Raw genomic sequence first — 19327 nt, 5'->3', positions numbered from 1 at the left:
GTGTTGTGACACTTGTTCACATTTTCAAGATATGGGAGGGTCATGTTGCCTACAGAAGTGAAAGGAAGTTAAACATTTACATGATGGCAGGAGCACGTGGATGACTAATATAACAAGGGGTGTGATATCCACACATCCTATTTGACTTCTCACATACCTTTTTAATTTTCGGCTGTCGGATCGAATGAATTGAAGAAGATCAAAAGACATAAATTATCAAGGGGTGTGTGAAAAGTAAAATAAAATGTATGTGGATAGCACACCTCTATAACAAAATCTATCGTTTAGAGGATGATGAAGAAGACAAACTACTACATGCATGTTTTGATGAACTCTATGCAAATTTCCTGTTTCTTAAGAAAACAAAGTTGTGCAAATTGATGGAGTCTAACTTAAGTACCAATCACAAATGTAGTGCAAATTGTGACCACAAATAAATTGAAATTGGTGCAGAAAACAAATTATTAAAAAATATACAAAAGTGAGTTGCCTCAAAAACTAAAAGCGCGTAATTAATTATACGTTCGCGTCAGGACATTGACATACACGACCAAAATGTAAAAGAGCCTACGTCGATCCAAAGTCAACCAATTACCACTCTCTCTTCTTCTTGCCTTCTTTGCTGCTTATTTAAAGCTCATAAAATTATGGTTCACAAGCACACAATCAACACACACAGAGACAGAGAGAGATGTCAGCGAAGGCAAGTTTAGAAGCAAAGCCAAAAGGGATGCTGATGAAATTGAACTCATCTCAGAAAATAGACATGAAGCCTGATTGTTTCAAACCGCAAGCAGGTGTGACTGCGAGCGTAATTCCAGCAAAGAGGAGGTCAGTGAAGCGAATGATTCTTGATGATATCGTCCAATTTTTCTCTTCGGTTTTCACAACCGACAAGGCTAAAGCGCCAAACACCAAGAACAAGAAGATGATCAGCATCAGTTGACGTTTACCCAAACCCCACCATGGCTTGTACTAATGCGGACACCATTTTAGCCTTTTTACATCTAGCTATTGCGTGCATTAGGGGTTTAAATGTCATTTGCATGTCATTCTTCCTTATAATGTTGTTGTACTTCCTTGGTGTAATTTATTTGGGAATTGATACTTAAAGAAGAATGCTATATGGTGATTAATATTTAATTCTTGTTTGAAATCTTTTGGTTTTCTGCTTTCTTTTTTTTATAATAATTTATTATTATTATTATTATGTAACAACCCGTCTTTAATTTTACGAGTTTATTAATCTTAAAAGAATGGATTGACCTGTTTTCTAATTTTAATTACTGTAGAGCCTCTTTCTAGTTAGTTGTTTGTTTGGGCTTTGTATTGCATGAAAAGTTGCGTTGACAAAAATAAAATATATATATATATATATATATATATATATTTTGTAATTAGATTCGTAGCCTCTTTCTAGTTAGTTGTTTGTCTGGGCTTTGTATTTCATGAATTTTGACAATTTATTTTTGCTTTTTAACAACCAAATAAACTTGAAATTACAAAGAGGACCCAATAATTTGGTTTCGATTCAGTTCGACTTATTTTAATGAATAATAAACAAACTGACAACGTGAAGTTGAAGCACTATCTGAACAGACGTCTCTTGTATGCAAAAGTGAACAGATGTGGTATTTGGACCGACGGAGCAGCACCGTCGAGAGAAGTGGAAAAAAAGGGAAAGGGGTGGGGACCTTGAGAGAGCATCACATTTGGATATCTAAACAAGAAAGCGATACACTGAGAAAGCACCAATTTTGGCTATCTAAAAATCGGCAGAGTTTTTGCTACCTCCAAGCCAATGCAAAAAGTGCGTAATTGGGAAACAAAGGCAGAGAAACAGAAGGCTGAAAAGGTGGGATGAGTGTGGTACTCGTTTGGATTATGAAACTTTTGCACTAGCAGCTGCACTAGAGGCTTTTTAGGCACAAAAAGAATTGGTGCGCGCGCGGTGTAGTATCCCACTGACCTGTTTTCTTCTAGGGCCGAAATGATCGTTGAAATTTATCTAACTGTATATATGAATCAGAGGAAAAAGGCATTTGAGGAAACAATGCAATGGAATTGTTGCATCAATTGCAAAATGTTACTGGAGTCCCATTACATATGTGAACAATAAATAATAAAGCCCGGCTTGTGTCAATGTATTCGGAAAATCAATACCACTCCAGATTAGAAGAAACATAATCCACCATATCATTAACATATCCTACAACCATGTCACCTACCAAGAACAACGAGTGCTGGGTGGGGCAAATAGAGGGCAACTAAGGGGGCCCGGTTCTCGATGAAAAAGAGAAACGATCTCCCCTGAACCATGGGTAATGCAAACATTCAATAACGGAGTGTGGAGTTCCCTCTCATTCCGCTTCAGGTGAGCCGCCAGGGACCAGCTGCATTGTGCACAAACCATTAGACAATTTATAACAATAGTTTGAACATCTTTCATCTATGTTTTATGCTGGCTCTAGCTTCTATTGAAAAGGCCAAGTAGAAACCATGAGCTTGCAGAAATAGTTACAAGAGTAGGTTGTCAAATATAACACGAGAAAAGAAAAAGGCTACAAAAAGTGTAGTACTATACTTGACAAAGAAAACCTAACAATCACTTGCATATTCACCGGAAATTCAATTATTTCATCCAGGCAAATAAAGACCACCCATGTTTAACTTACAATGGCAATATTGTTTCCGTTGAGTAAAATCTGATCAAGCTTGGTTATACGTCTTCCTTCAGGAGTAATCTCACTGCACATCCAAACAAAATAACAAAGGCCCTGAATATTAGCAGCATAACAGATCACAACCATATATAGCAAATAGAGTGAATGAACATAACTAATGACTAACATAAACTAACTACTAATTCAAATACGCTGTATGCCGGATATATCCTAGTCCGATTTCTCTTTTGATCCCAAAACACTACAGTACGTTTGATATGACCAATGAAAAATAAGCGAGATGCAAAAGGTAGAATGCGCAGAAAACAGGAGGCTGGAGGAGGAATAAGTGCCTTTTTATTGCTTAGTTTCTTCAAATATTACACTTTTAGTTACAATTTTACACATCACGTAATGTGCCCATGTAAAACCACTGTTGCTATAGAAGCTTCGCATTAGAACACCATCTACCTTATGAAAACAACTTGTATTCAACATAATGTTTAATTAAGAAATGCCCTATAACTAAGCTTAAGCAATTCCATGACTTTGCCAGATTTCTCAATCTAGTATAAATCGATGTATCAACTGTTCCATATAAAAGCCAAATTCAAGTATTTTGGCATCCAGACAAGAAAAAATCATAAGAAAATAAAGATATACAATAAAAGGTTGTATTCGACTATTCACAATGTGCTTTACCACCGATCAAAATTAACCTTCAAAATTAAAAACCTTAATTCCCATTGTATATAACCAAGACTCGAAGCTCTAGACGCTGTCCTGCATACTTCGACATTAAAATATACAAGTAATTGGAGTATTGGAGTGCTTGACATTGTACTAACAGATTATTAGAGTTCAATAATCTGTACCGACTGTTACTTGTAAGAGCTTGATTCGGACTTCCAATCAACTGCTTACCATGAACAATTTTCTAACATAAATACTAACAAAGACAATTCAGATTTTCCAAGCCAGTAAAAATTGCCTCTGCCTCACTAAAATCCCATATCCAAATTAGACCCAATTCATAACTTTGTACTCCCTTCTCCTTTATCTAATCTTCCCATCAATTAATCAAACAGTTAAAGCATTTAAAAAACAAAAGACTCAATCTTGTACCAAAATCGAGATAAAAATCCCCCAAATTTTTAGGGTTTCATAAGAACAGAATTAAAGGGGAAATTCATACTATTCGGTGACGTCTTCGAGTACCATGTTGACGTAGACATCGAAACCCCTCAGAGTCCCCACGAGCTCCTTGTCTCCCTTCATTATCACCCATATCTTCGAGCCTATGCACCGGTCGATCAACTCTGCGCATTTTCCAAGAAAACACCTCAAATTTTCCGTTTAATTTTCTCGAGAAAATACGGGAAAGTAGAAAGGGGAACGAAGTGGTCAAAACCTGATGGGAGTAGCTGCGAAGGATTGTTGGCGGCCATTGGAAGCGGAGGGAGCTTTTGTCTGCGGTAGCGAACGAGTTGGCGGCAATCTTTGGTCTGTCAGAGAGTGAGATCGGAAGTTGGACTCGAGACTTTGTTAGTGTGATTTGCAAAGTCCAACCTACCCTTGACGACTTTTTAATATTTCTTTCCTTTCTTCTCAACATTTGAATTTGGTTGGAAGAATAGATTTTTCAGTGTGGTCGCAATACAAGTTGGTACACAACATATTATAACATATAGTTTACCGTTTGTTTTTTTTTTATTAAACGATAAATTTTGTTATATTAGATATTAAATTAGTCACTGAAGTATTTGAATCTACGTCGTCGTGCAAGAGTTCAACACATTTCTATTACTGTGGTAAATCTTTTCATACCCATTTTTGTTATGATTACATGAAATAAATTTCTCAAGCCTAATCTTTAAAGATGTTGCAATCTTCTCCATTTTTTAACCAATTGTCAAAATTGGTGAATTTTTTCGTTACAACTAAGGGCAAGTTTCGACATTGAGGTGAGGCAAATTACCATAAAAATATGATAAATTTGATAGTTCAAAGTAAATTATCACGTTTAAAAAAATTCTTAGAGCTCAATACAAACCAAAATTTGAAAAGATAAAATTAGAGGAAAACTAAGAGTATATTATTATCAAATCTAGAGCCTTAGATGCATAAACATATATTCTTAACCGACTCAATTACGAATTTCTTGCTCATTTTTTTTCTATTTGTCTTATATTAAAATAAAATGATTCCACAGATCAACATATAATAATATATTAAATCTACATATTGGGTAAACAAATAATAGTGTCCAAAATGTGAAAAAGATGGTGGAATTAGCATGAATCGTATGACTTTCACATATAATTATTAAACTTACGGATTCAATAAAATTATTGTTTAATTTGATCTAATAGGAAATTTGTTTTTCTTTCGTCATCCAAATATGTGATTAATATATTTGTTATTATTTTAAAATTTGGCCAAAGAATTAAAAGATGAGTGGTCACATGTTATTCTCGAAATCGCTATATTTGTGCTTAAGTATTTTGGTGCACTAGGGTTAGTACTCAAACAAATCTATGTCACACGCTAATTATGTTAAACAAAATATTTTAGAATTTGACATTGTCTCCATAACACAACAAATAAAGAAACCTAGTTGAAGATGAAGGAGATATCATGAAGAAGTTTTTCATGATAACAAATTTAGTTATAATTATGAAAGGGGGCATAACGTATTTTTATGTTGCCAAAAGATAACAATGTTTGCATATTCAGCAAGAATATTAAATAGAAAATCAGGACCAATAACGTCCTATAAATAAGAACCACCATGTAAGCAGCAAATGAAAGATTACCACCCGCAGAACAAACAAGTAATTAGCAGTGTCATTATTTAGGTTTTAACTCTTCTCGCATTTTATAGATATAAGTTATCATTTAAAAAATGAATTTTCAATATGTTTATACGTCTCGAGATATGAATAAAATTACAATTAGGTTCCATTGTTTTTGGTCAATATACCCATTTTAAGTTGCTTGCATGGACTAAATTACACAAACCATTCTTGAAACACAATCCATTTAATCGAATATTATTAGTGTTTCAAAGACTATAATCCCGGGAATTAAACGTGTAATCAATGCAAAAACGTTTCTAGATGGAGGATCAAAACGCAAGACCGAATGGACCTGCCAGTGGGTCCCATATCCACCCGATTGCCGCCACGTGTATCAACAGGAAGTGGAAGTAGGCTAGACCGCTCCATCCATGTTCCATGATGGCGGTTGCAAGAGACGCTGGTTAGTGCTTACCCTCCTCCATCTTCCCAAACGCATTATAAAAACCCTAATTTCATCTGCCGTTTCCTCATCAAATTTCGATCCAAAATCTCAAGCAATTCCTTCACGCAATCTCTCTCTCTCTCTCTCAACCCACAGCCCCAAATTCAAGGACGAAATCAAATCATTAATCTTTGTAAATCCTCAATTTCTTTGCGCGTCTCATTTTTTGGAATTTTCAGTTATTTAATTTATGTTGATCTGATCAGTTTTTGGGTTTGATCTGGTTGGATCCTTGTTGAATTGGGTGGTTGATGGATTTTTGTGTTTTTTGGGACCTGAATTTGATACCTTTTGTTTGGTTTCTTGAATATTTTGATGATTGGGATCTCAAGTGTGCTAAATTTAGGATTAGGGTTTGGATGCAATTTTGGGTTTATCTGTGGGTTTAGGTTTAGATGCTGATTTTTATCTGGTAAAGATTGGATTTTTGTAATCTTTTAATGACCATATTGATCCCTACCCGTTGCAATGCTCAATTTCTGTTTAATAATGCTTAATTTCTCTGATTTTTTTAGTAATTATTGCTTGATCTTTGAATTTCACTAACTTTGTATAATATTGTGCATATGAAACGGGGTGGATGGATACAAAAAAACTTTTAGAATCTCTAAACAGAAGGTGTGAGCACTTTTACAATCTAAGAACAGCAATAGAATCGGTGTAAAAATATATCTCCGATTGTATGTGTATGGATGTATGTGGTCTAATCATGGTCTGATGTAAATGGGGCTTATGATATGTAAGTTCGGTCGTTGTTAATGATTTTATGATGTTGGTTAAGGTTTATAAATAAATAGGGTTTTCTTTTTATCAACCGATTTTTTCATGGTCTTTGAAATTTAAGTTCAAAGGTCATGTGGTCTGATACATGTGTATACATGATGTTTCTACTAATATTGCTTCTATCTGTTGCTGAATAATGCCATGATTGAACTAAGGTGTTATGTACATGACATCGCTTCTGTCTTGTCGTATAACTGCAGGTCTCAGCCTCATTTGTGACCTTGTGGCCTTGAGACGTAGGTCGTTATAATAAATCAAGAATTCAATTCCTTGAAGCTCTGTGCCGTTGTCCAGTCGCTGCATTGTTTGTATCACATTTTGGAGCATTTGTAAGAGTGGTTGCATTCTGATTTCTGTTAGAGACAAGTGGTTGCATCTGATTTCTGTTAGAATCAAGTAAAGATTCGGTATTTTTCAGTTGGTAAAGCAGTAGACATCAGAAGCCCAAGTAGGGAATTTATTTAGAGCTTTGCCTTTTGGTAAGTGTATATGTAGTTCAATGATCCTTTATATATCTGATGTATTTCAAATCATGTGTGTTATATTAGGGGTGTTTGTCTGGATAGGTAATTATTCTGATTGCACGTAATGTTAAGTTTCTTGGGAACAAAGGAATTACAGTTCTGGCAGTAATAATTTGATAAACCCTTCGTGGTAGCTGACTGTTCTTCTTTTGTATTAGACTGATTGCATTCTTTAATGAACTTGGAACCCGATTGAACTTTCTTTTGTACGATGTTATGGACCTAGATTTTGGGTAGGTTCTTATCTTCCCACTAGTCAAATTGAAATTGGCAGCGGTTCAAAAGTTGATTCTTACTCTTGATTTGAAAACATATTTTTATGTGAATTGGATGGGGAAGGGATAATGTGAAACATTATACAGAAACATGTACCATAAAACATTTGTACCCTTCGCATTCAACATCGATTCGTCTATTGTTTTTATGTGATAAGAGAATAAATTGCTGCTGTATACAACATGACTGTAGTGTTTTACCCCTGCTTATCTAATTGATGAACATTGATTATGCATGATAGTACTTATGTAGTAATAACTTTAACTTGCTTAGTAAATCGAACAGTGTTTGCAAGATGGCTGGTGTGAAACGAAGATTAGATACTGATTCAGATATTCGTGCTCTTAATAAAGAACTGGATGCCGTTTCATGCCCTATCTGCATGGACCATCCGCATAATGCCGTTCTCCTGCTTTGCAGCTCGCATGATAAGGGTTGCAGATCTTATATATGTGATACAAGTTACAGGCATTCAAATTGTTTGGACCGTTTTAAAAAGATGAGAGAAAATACTAGGAACAGTCCAACTCTACCCAGTCCTTTCCCTATAAACCGTTACGGTCCTCGTATTTCTGATCTGAACATCCCTCTGAGAACAGACTCAAATGAAGCTAATGAAAGTGACAACCTGATTGAAAACAATTCTGTATTATCTGTTAATTTACCTGGACCTCCACAGCAACATGTTATTCAAGATTTAAATAGGCCTTTTGAAGCACAACCAGAAGGTGTTATGGAAGTGGTTGATTCTGAGTCATTTCAGGAAAGGGATGAACATGATGATTTGGATGGGGAAAATTCACCGGAGTCACAATTGAGCTTGAAATGCCCTATGTGCCGAGGAGCCATTCTTGGATGGGAGGTTGTAGAAGATGCCAGAAAATATCTTAACCTGAAGAAGCGAAGTTGCTCTCGGGAATCATGCTCATTTTCTGGTAACTACCAGGAGTTGCGCCGGCATGCCAGGAGAGTTCACCCAACCACCAGACCCTCTGACATTGACCCGTCTAGAGAACGAGCCTGGCGACACCTTGAGCACCAGAGAGAATTTGGTGATGTTGTGAGTGCTATTCATTCAGCCATGCCAGGTGCTGTTGTGGTTGGGGACTATGTTATTGAAAATGGAGATAGGCTACCAGGTGGAGGGGAAAGTGGTGCAGGTGAAGCTAATGGGCCTTGGTGGACTACCCTGTTTTTGTTTCAGATGATTGGCTCAGCTGACCGTGCTGGAGAACCAAGGGCTCGATCAAGGGCTTGGACAAGACATCGGCGGTCAGCAGGTGCTTTAAATGAACGCCGGTTTCTTTGGGGTGAGAATTTGTTGGGACTTCAAGATGATGATGATGAGGATGATGAGGATGATGATGAGGACGATGATGATGACAACATGCCCATGACTAATCACAGAGATTTGTCTCCAATCCCCAGAAGGCGTCGACGTTTGACACGCTCAAGGTCCGATGAGGATCGACCATGAGAAGTGCTCTTTTTATCTGGTAAAATTTACAGTTCCTTGACCGAAAATTGATGTATACTGGATTTGTTTATCAGATTGCCTTTAGTTGACTCCATTGGTGTCTTTGACAATTGTTGTTCCAGTAACTGCAGAAAATCCGTCAGATGAGACCGCCTGCTCCAAGAACTGCGGTTTAAGAATCGCATCAGCTTGTTAGAACTTAGAAGAGTCTTGAAAAAGATCAAGCTGATCGTTGTGAGACAATGGCGGTGCTAATTTGAATGGGATTCTCTCAAACCCGTGTTCTCTTTACCGGTGGGAGGAATGAGCCTCTGGTTCTCGTCTAGCAGCCCGAGTCCTCTCTTTCAAACATGCAGTGGCTGCCAACGGAAGTTGAGCCATAACTCTTTCACTTTCTGGCCAACACGAGGCCAAAGCTATCCTGTACATGCATGATGTGGTTATGAAGTTGAAGTCAGTTCTACTCTATGCTTATTTATAAATAACATTAGACATTGTTTGTATTGAAATGTAAATAGCTTATGCATCAACGAAATTCCAGTTTGTATAAAGGATTGAAACTTTCAAACTAGCCAAGTGTGATGTGTTCATTCGTTTCGACGTTGTATTAAGCTTTTGATTCTCATTCAAAGATTGTCGACTGGGGAACTTAATCACCCCGAGTGCGGCTAATTCTACAGTGTCGTCCAAAGGAAAGAATGACCCCGTCAAAACTGTCACGCTCAGAAAACTTTCTCGTGTTCGTGTTGCTGAGCGTTGTGAAAGCTTGTCAAAGCTGTCACACTCGAAAACTTCCTCGTGTTCGGGTTGCTGAGAGTTGTGAAAGCTTGTGAGAGAACGTGGATGGTGTTACAACCAAGAGAGGCAAGCAGAATTTGATATGAATGAGGAAACAGTGACAGGATTATTGAGAGCAACTTATTCCTTCCCGGCACTTTGCATTTCTTGCGGAACCAAATACTAAGGTCTAAAGTTAAGAGGAGCTTGAGCCACATCACTCTTCCTTGCCCCGAGTGTTCATCAAGAATGTCGTGTACAATCTAATTCCCACAATCTCAGCTCTTGATTTTATCTGCTTCAATGGTGGAGATTAGTGTGAGTTGCAGATGCAGTTGCTGCCACAAGTTCAGGGGAGCTAACGTTTTCCCATCAAATCCCAATGAAAATGAAAGGGCAAAGAAGCTCAGACAGACGAAATCTCCACAAGCAAGGCCTCTAGGCCTCTAGTTTAGGGCAAAATCTAGAGTATACCCGGTTGTATAATTCCGCTCTCATTCCACTCTCCTCATCTTGCACATTAAGCAACCATTCACATGATGTGAGAAATAGAGTGAGGAATATACAGCTAATTACACGAAAGAATCCCCAAACTTAGTTTTTACTTAAAAGTAATGAAAAAAATAGTTATGAGAGCATATCTGCATATGTTCTCAACTCTTCCCCATGTGAAGCACACCAAGTTCTTGCAAGCACTAAGTTAGTATAACTGACACAGCCCCAAAATATCTCCTTCCCACATGCTCAACTCAAGCAACATGTAAATTCAATATTAATTTAATTTTACGCATAGGAACAATTATGTGTGCGTATATGGATATAGATAAACAGTGTTAGCCTTAATCATTTAGCTCTAATCAGTTAGTAAGTCAGCACAACGCTAATTATTCATTTTCATCGACTTCAATGATGTAATTCTAGTATCCGAACCTTCCTTCTCGTAAACATTCATCAAAATCAAAAACCGTTCGTCAACGAAGGTTACCTCGAAATGTAGGTGTATGTGTAGTTCGGAAATAGTTCGGAAATGTAGTCATACCCAACTGGCCAAAATACTGAAAATGTTATGGAATCTGGAAGACGGTGATGACCCTTTTCTTCCTTAATTTGTCACGTATTTTTTTAATATGCATTTCTAATGTGTTAGGGAACATGGTTTTCCCAATTCTCCACCCCTTCTTTCTTTTGTTTGATCTAATTCTAGTCTTTAATATTAATGTGAATATATAATCCATTTTTGTGTCCTCCTGCTTGCAAGTCAAGTTGCAAGGACAAATTGTTATCTTAATAAACCTTGCAATAATTGGTCTTCTATGCCAACTATTTGTTGGAGCTTCATTTTTACCCCACTCCCAAAACTGAGTTAAGTAGAGTAGATTATTATTTACAGGTGTGGATTCGACCAGTTAATCAGGGCAATATGCTCGTCCTCTCTTTTTCGAACTCTCTTTTCCGTAGATTAACACAAGTGTAAATCTTAGACTAAGTAACTTTGTGGGGGTAATATATAAAGGGGGACCAAATGGGAGTGATGAACCATGGACGAACAAGTGTAAGGCTAAAACAAAAGCCACCAAAGCTAAACACATTTGGGTTCTTAATTAAATTAAATCCTTTACTTAACCACCACATGATCATCTTATATATATTTTTCCCCCATGTTACAAAAGAATCCCAAGCCATTGATCCAATCCTTCCCCCACTCATTGCTTAGTTGTCTCTCACTATTATTATTTTTTCTGTAGATTCACTTCTAATTTCATTTGTCTTCTTCTCCAAAAGGTCCCAAACCATACACAGGAATCTTGAGCATGCAGACAGCATATGCAGATCTCTCTGTGCTGTCCATTTGACCAGAAAACAGTCATCAACTTTCTCACTCCTCCATCTACTTCTCACTGGTCACTCCTCACAACTCACAAGCATTATATAAAGGAGGATCCAAATACAAGCGATAACCATGCAGGTAAAAAAAGAGTGTAAATATTTGTATATGTCAACGCAAAGACATAGCATTTTTGTACCAAAACTGATCTCTCTTATAAACATAGCAGCTTCTTCAATGGCTATTTGGAGCTAAAGTTGGACAAGAAAGGGAGGAGATTTCTAGTTCTTCCAACAAGAACGCAACAACTAATGGTAAGAGATCAAACTCGATATACTTATTCGGTGCAGTTTCGCTGGTAATTGTTAATGTTAGTGAGAAATGTTTTAAGATAATAGTCGGTTGGAATAACAGTTGGGTTCATGTTTTGTTTCTTTGATCAAAATGATGTTTTAAGTGTTTTCCGGCTATGAAAGCGAGTTTTGACCTTTAACATTAGGACATATTTTTTTTACTAACCAATTTATGAACTTTCTATCTTCGTTTTCAGATCAAGAAGCTAAACCAAATTACATAATCCTCTTCAGGCGTGGCAGCGTCGGTGTTTATCAAAAATCATCAAAAGGAGTTGAAGAAAGCAAATCAGGTAGCAAGAAGTTCAAGCCGTTTACCTTTCTATGTCGAAAAGTTGTCGCAACACCTTGCTTTAATAGCACTCTTCAGTTAAAGAGACTTAATAGCATAAACAGAAGGCAGGCAAGGCAGCATTGGATTCAATCTATGAAGATCATGAAGAAAGAAGATATTGCAAAAGGTCTGGGAATCAGTAGCACCAAGGCGGATTCGGTGAATGTAAGCAACAAGGTTTTACCGGTGAATGATTCAACGTTATCAACCTTGACGAGCACAAACGAACAATGTGGCTTACCGGAGAAGAAAGAACAGTTGAAAGGGGACAAAACCAAAACCCTTTCAAGAATGAAGGAGCTTCTGAGATGGGCAGCTGCTGCAAAATCAGACAAGGGTGGAAAATTCATCGCTCGAAAGGTACAATTCTAAATTTTTGTTCAGTTAAAATTCATTGATAACCATTTAGTTTTTAGTTTTAGTTTTTTATTTTTCTTATATTTTGTACTGCATGAACCTATTGATATATAATATGAGAGAAGCAGGTCCACAACAGTAATGGTTATGCAGCCAGCCATATGTTGCTCTTGTGGCCTTCTCTAGTGATTAATGTTCAAACTTACTACCACACAATGCAACTAGAGTGAATGTTTGTTACCTCCTGGTGGAAATCAAAGTTACATATTTTAATTGGTCCTAAATCATGCCGAAATAGCATACTTAACTCCAGGTTTCTCATAACGTGCTCGCTGAGTCTTAAAAGTAACATATGCCGATCTATGATTGATATCGTTTGTGGTTGAGACTTAAATTGTGTTGTTCCACCCAGGTTAAGCAATTTCGAAACCGGGGAACTCTGAAAGCGGTACCAGATGACGATCAACTAAGCAACGACTCGCCGAAGATCAGCTTCAGATGGGATTTGGAGAGCAACTCCACCACTTCCTCTGCCTATACAGCGCTTTCAACAGCATCTTCACTCAAGAATGACCAAATCATAAGCCTTCCATCTTTGAATTCGACAAAGTTTCAAGACCCGGATCACTTGGAACCCAAGAAAGGGAACTGGATCACCTCGGACTCAGAATGTAACACATGCTTCCTCCTACAGTTTCTGCTTAATCATTTCTTTTTTTGTTAATAACTTGAAATTTATATTGCTAATACTCTATATATTCAACTAATTAACCCTGGAATTATGATTTTGCTTGAACAGTTGTGGTGCTAGAGCTATGAAGATCTTTCATATCCATCGACGGCCGGAATATCGATCAACTGCTTAGTGATTGTATCATAATTATTAATTGAAGAAGTTAAATTTTGTGAGAGATTTAAGATTTGAAAAGCAAAATCAATGCAAGGAAAGGATGTTTATGTGATTTTCTTAAAACAATGCGATTATCATTAGTATTTCATGTAAATAGTCATTCAGCATAAATAAGCGAACCTCGAATTGATACCATTTTTTCTGTCTGCCTGCATACTGCATAAAACAAAGCCAGAAACTAATTTTACATTCACACCAATTAACTTTACTTTTGACTTTTCAAACAGATCAACAAAATAAAACTCAGTTGATAAGTACACAGAAGGATGTTCCTAACTTAAAAGTTAACCGGTTGGTTAACCAAAATGTTAAGATAAATTACATTAATATTTCTTCAGATTTAGCGCATACTCCAGCTAAACATTACTATTTGGAAGATGATAGAGATTACCTAATATCAAGATTATGCAAAGAAAAACATGCGTTAACAAGATTTGATTTCTAATTCAAACGAAGAAAACTTGTGCCCTCCGGCGGCTATAACACACTCATAAGGGGTAAGGGGTGGGTGAAGAAAGTTGAGATTCTATCATAAAACCAATTGACAATATGGAGAATAAATTACTTATAAGCAAATGGAAGGAAACTCTTTTGTCAGTGTGCCCCGTCACATGTGGCGAATTCTCAAGTCTAGAACGTAAAAAAGACAAATCAGGTAACGTGGAGCACGTGTGGTCGATGAGCTTCACATATGAGACAACAAATTGGCAGTATCAGAAGTAACCCAATTACTTATAAGCAGATGAAAGATCAATTCTTTCTCCGATGTGTGATTCATACTCTCAACAGTGGGGTCTCTCCAAAAGCTAACTCGACCAGTATTGGTGAGTATGGGAGAGCTCGCCAAGCCGCACATAAGAATTTTTCTGAAAGGAAGACCTTGAAAGAACTTGAAAAGAAGAGTGCTAGAGAGAGTTTATGAATACATGTGGGAATGGTTATGAAGAGGATGAAAGACTCCAATGCACTTAGTAACTATGCTATCTTTTGGACTTTATTTGCCCCCATATGCCACATCTAGTGTGCAAAAGAGGATATGCGAATAAGACTTGTGGATACAATGAAGCCCGACTTACCTTATTGTTTGTCAAAGTATTGCACATTAATAAGAAAACCCAAACACACGAGAGATAACAAGGAACACTCAAGTTTATACCAAAAACAAAATATGCAAAAAATTGTTCTTCGTACTTTGGTTTTTCAATGAAAAAGGTGGATGTATAAGAAGACTATTTCTTCTAATACTTGTAGGATTTTGTAGTGTATTTCACTCTTATTTTCTTCTCAAGGATTTTGAAATGGTTAAACTATCATTCAAAGCCTCATATCATTTGGTTTGCCCCTTTGATCAAGACGCACCACTTCAAAAAAGACACGTCCAACATCTCTAAAGGATATGTCAAATATAGTATGTCAAATTTTTATTCGATAGCTGAAATGACAAATTGAATACAAGTGCTAAATCTTGTTCTTTTCCAATGGATGTGTCAAATCAAAATTAGTTTTAGTTTGTATTCTATTGGTTGTTAATGGGACTCATGTATTAAAAAATTAAATTAAATTAAATATATTTGACTCCTTCTTTGTTTGTTGTCAAAAAAAGCAGCTGGAAATTAAAGAGTCAAATGACTCACATGCCACATTATATATAACATATATATTGAAGACACTTGAATGTCCTTTAATCCTATTTGATATATTTAACATCTTATTTGAAGATGGTCTAAATCATTTCTCAAATTTTTTAAACATGTTTGCGATAGAACCTACCGATAGCCCGAGGTCCCCATCCGACCGGTAGCCCATTCCAACCCACCGGTCTTCGGTTCCACCAATATTTTTTAAATATCTAACAAAGGGTTTGTCCAGCTAGTGTGGCTGTTGGATATTGGGCCACAAATTCGTAATATAGAGTATAGGCTTTTGGTTAACGGTTGATCAATTGGGCTATTGAATAATGTCGTGGGAGTTGCAAATTTCAGCACAATCATGCACAAAATAAATTTGATTGGCTTTAGCACACATTATATGCTTCAAGGAAAATAGGAACCAATTTTACACATTTTGTTTTTTTCGGTTGAAGAAAGTTTAGGGCGAGGGAGGGCAACCACATTCCATGATCAAGATATATCACAAGCTTATTTCACACATTATTATTTTCAAAAATCAAAGCATTTTTAATGGAGAGATGCAAATTTGAGCAGCGGAATCTACCATCGAAATATGTAAAAGAGTATGTACATCATATTTTAGCCAGAAATCTGACAACTAGCAAAGTATGTAAAAGAGTATGTGACATGAATGTGACGATGACCAACCAAATGCTCTACTCACTTACCCACTGAGATATGATGGGTAATATTTACAAGACTAAATTTTATAAATTAAATGACATAAATTTATAATTAGATTATTATTTAAGCGTTGATTAACGTTTTTATTTCTTAGTAATGACACATCATTTAGTTTGTAAATTTAATCTCACTAGCCATTACCTAGATATGATATGCACCACCATCCCACAAACTTGTATACGGTCAACCGACTTTCTCAACCACAATTCTTATATATGCTTTTTCAAAAAAATAAAAAATAAAATAAAAAACTTAATAATACCGATTTTCTTCGTTTATTCAAATCATTAACATTATCGTTTTATTAAAAAAAAATTCGTGAAAAATAGTCTGAAACTTTTGTTTGGTGGACCTGCTTTAGAAACCACCAAAATTGGATCCATTTCTTATTTAGTCATTCAGTCATTAGTGACGCTAGCAATGTTGCTTGTGGTTGTGATTTCGTTAGTACTAGTGCATATTAATTGTCCTATGGAAGGAACTTTAAGGTGATTATGATTTTGTGAGTGTAGTACTAGTGCGTATTAATTGTTCCATTGAAAGGAACCTCAAGATGGTTATGATTTTGTGAGTGTATTACTAGTACGCATTAATTGTCTCATTAGAAGGAAAGTCAAGCTTTTGTCTCTTTTCGTGTACAAAGAAAAACAAAAGAACAAGCAAGTGGTTATGATTTTGTGAGTGTAGTACTAGTATGTACTAATTGTCCCATTAGAAGGAAAGTCAAGCTATTGTCTCTTTCTCTGTACAAAGGAAAACAAAAGAACAAAGTGATGTGCTATTCGTATACCTTTTTTTACTTCATACACACGATTATAAATTGCAGCTATCGGATCGATTGAATCAAAGAATATCAAATGATAAAAATTAACAAGAGGTATGTGCAAAGTAAAAAGAAATGTGTGAATAGCACATCCCAAAAATAAAAATGGAGTGAAATGAACGGCCCTTCCGGTTGTTTTCTAATTTTTCATACAATAAATTACCTTCCATTTAAGTTGTAAAAAGTCGAATTCCCATCCCAAAATGTAAGGTATAATTTTAACATTCATTAATTTGACTGCAAACAATCAAAACTAAAAGAGAACGAGACAAATTGTAAACTAATGCATTTTAGTAATACAATGTATTTTTTTATGTTAAGCGTACGAGACAAATTGTAAACTAACTCATTTACGGCCATCATTTTTAAAGGATATGTCAAATATAGTATGTCAAAATTTTATTTGATGGTTGATGTGACAAATTGAATACAAGTGCTAAATCTTGTTCTTTTCCGATGGATGTGTTAAATATTTATTTTATTATTTTATTGGACCTAGAGTTACATTAACTATTAAAAAATAATCAAAATTAGTTTTAGTTTGTATTCTATTGGTTGTTAATGGAACTCATGCATTAAAAATTAAATTAAATATATTTGACTCCTTCTTTGTTTGCTGTAAAAAAAAACAGCTGGAAAACAAGAAGTCAAATGACTCACATGCCACATCATATATGACATATACATTGAAGAACACTTAAATATCTTTTAATCATATTTAATATATTTGACATTTAATTTGAAGATGGTCTAAATCTTTTCTCAAATTTCTAAAACATTTTTGCGATAGAACCTACCGATAGCCCGAGGTCCCCATCCGACCGGTAGCCCATTCCAACCCACCGGTCTTTGGTTCCAGCAATGTTTTTTTTAAATATCTAACGAAGGGCTTCTCCAGCTAGTGTGACTGTTGGATATTGGGCCACAAATTCGTGGGTTAATGGTTGAATAATCGGGCTATTGAATAATGTCGTGGGAGTTGCAAGTTTCAGCACAACACTCATGCACAAAATAAATTTCATTGACTTTAGCACACGGTATATGCTACAAGGAAAATAAGAACCACCTTTTACACAATTTATTTTTTTGGTTGAAGAAAGTTCAGAGCGAGAGGTGGCAACTCCATTCCAAGGTCGAGACATTCACAAGCTTATTTCACACATTATTTATTTATTTATTTATTTTCAAAAATCAAAGCATCTTCAATTGAGAGATGTAAATTTGAGCAGCGGAATCCACCACCGAAATATGTAAGAATATGTACAACATATTTTAGCTGGCGACTGGACCAGTTCATGTTTCTAGAAGAAATCTGTACCAATCTAACTGGCAAGTAAGTGAAAAATCCCAGGAAAGAAGGGACCATATGTTGCCCACTAGAATGCGACATGAATGCGACATGAATGCGACATGAATGTGACGATGATCAACCATATGCTCTACTCGTTCACTCATTGAGATTCAATGGGTAATATTAGCGAGATTAAATTTTTAGATTAAATTTTATAAATTAAATGATATAAAAATTTATGATTATATTATTACTTCAGCATTGATTAACGTTTTTATTTCTTTATAAGAACACATCATTTAGTTTGTAAATTTGATATCACTAACATTATCTAGATATGATATGTAACACCATCCCACAAACTTGTATACGGTCAAGCGACTTTCTCAACCACAATTCTTATATATGCCTTTTCAAAAAAAAAAAATTAATAATAATAAATAAATAAATAAATAAAAACTTAACAATACCGATTTTCTTCATTTTGAAACAACTAACTATTCAAATCATTAACATTATCGTTCTACAAAAAAACTCGTGAAAAATAGTCTGAAACTTTTGTTTGGTGGAGCTGCTTTAGAAACCACCAAAATTGGATCCATTTCTCATTTAGTCTTTCAGTCGTTAGTGACGCTAACAATGTTGCTTATGATTTTGTGAGTGTAGTACTAGTACGTATTAATTGTCCCATTAGAAGAAAAGTCAAGTTTTTGTCTCATTCCGTGTACAAAGAAAAACAAAAGAACAAGCGGTGTGCTATTCACATACCTTTTTTTACTTCATACACACCATCAAAAATTGCAGCCGTCAGATCGACTGAATTAAAGAAGATCAAATGACAAAAATTAACAAGAGGTATGTGCAAAGTAAAAAAAAAAAAATATGTGGATAGCACACTCCAAAAACAAAGGTGGAGTGAAATGAACGGCCTTCCGGTTGTTTTCTAATTTTTCATACAATAAATTACCTTCCATTTAGTTGTAAAAAGTTGAATTCCCGTCCCAAAATGTAAGGTCTAATTTTTACATTCATTAATTTGACTGCAAACAATCAAAACCGAAAGAGTATGAGATAAATTGTAAACTAATGCATTCTAGTAATCTAAGGTATTTTTGATGTTGAGCGTATGAGTTTCACATTAAAAGAAAAAAAGACTTTATATATGCTTATAAATAATTGAACTATTTTTTATTTTATCAATTGGTTTTATGGTAAAAACCTCAATTTTCTTCGTATAACTTTATCTCGCTAAATTATGAATTTACACTCCTAATGCG

The 19327-nt window shown here is 35.6% G+C and overlaps 3 protein-coding genes across 5 annotated transcripts; 2 read left to right on the top strand and 1 right to left on the bottom strand.

Annotated features, from left to right (window-relative positions):
• Window positions 1–2041: 2041 nt before the first annotated feature.
• On the bottom strand, window positions 2042–4238 carry LOC103960526 (sm-like protein LSM5). The gene is made up of 4 exons (XM_009373010.3): window positions 4075–4238; window positions 3859–3982; window positions 2676–2748; window positions 2042–2393 (listed from the first exon to the last, which is right to left on the bottom strand). Exons 1-4 carry the CDS (start codon window positions 4109–4111, stop codon window positions 2361–2363), a joined length of 267 nt encoding a protein of 88 aa, XP_009371285.1. The 5' UTR covers window positions 4112–4238; the 3' UTR covers window positions 2042–2360.
• A 1689-nt stretch (window positions 4239–5927) lies between these two features.
• LOC103960534 lies at window positions 5928–9597 on the top strand. 3 transcript variants are annotated; one of them, XM_009373028.3, is made up of 4 exons: window positions 5928–6099; window positions 6950–7228; window positions 7823–9045; window positions 9149–9597. In XM_009373028.3, exon 3 carries the CDS (start codon window positions 7845–7847, stop codon window positions 9024–9026), a length of 1182 nt encoding a protein of 393 aa, XP_009371303.2. In that variant the 5' UTR covers window positions 5928–6099; window positions 6950–7228; window positions 7823–7844; the 3' UTR covers window positions 9027–9045; window positions 9149–9597. The 3 variants fall into 3 exon arrangements, with proteins under 3 accessions (XP_009371303.2, XP_009371294.2, XP_009371319.2); XM_009373019.3 differs by having other exon boundaries at window positions 5931–6099; window positions 7835–9045; XM_009373044.3 differs by having other exon boundaries at window positions 5933–6099; window positions 7970–9045.
• Window positions 9598–11466: 1869 nt separating this feature from the next.
• On the top strand, window positions 11467–13717 carry LOC103960559. Its single transcript, XM_009373061.3, has 5 exons — window positions 11467–11769; window positions 11858–11942; window positions 12179–12675; window positions 13085–13343; window positions 13472–13717. The coding sequence occupies exons 1-5, from the start codon at window positions 11764–11766 to the stop codon at window positions 13489–13491; spliced, it is 867 nt and encodes a 288-aa protein (XP_009371336.2). The 5' UTR covers window positions 11467–11763; the 3' UTR covers window positions 13492–13717.
• Window positions 13718–19327: the final 5610 nt, after the last annotated feature.

Source organism: the organism of the source record quoted next, unplaced genomic scaffold (assembly GCF_019419815.1).
Source record: "Pyrus x bretschneideri cultivar Hongxiangsu unplaced genomic scaffold, Pyrus_bretschneideri_v1 Contig10, whole genome shotgun sequence".
In the NCBI taxonomy this organism is placed as follows: Eukaryota; Viridiplantae; Streptophyta; class Magnoliopsida; order Rosales; family Rosaceae; genus Pyrus; species Pyrus x bretschneideri.
Note: the sequence above shows the minus strand (reverse complement) of the source record. Positions and strands in the feature narration are given on the sequence as shown.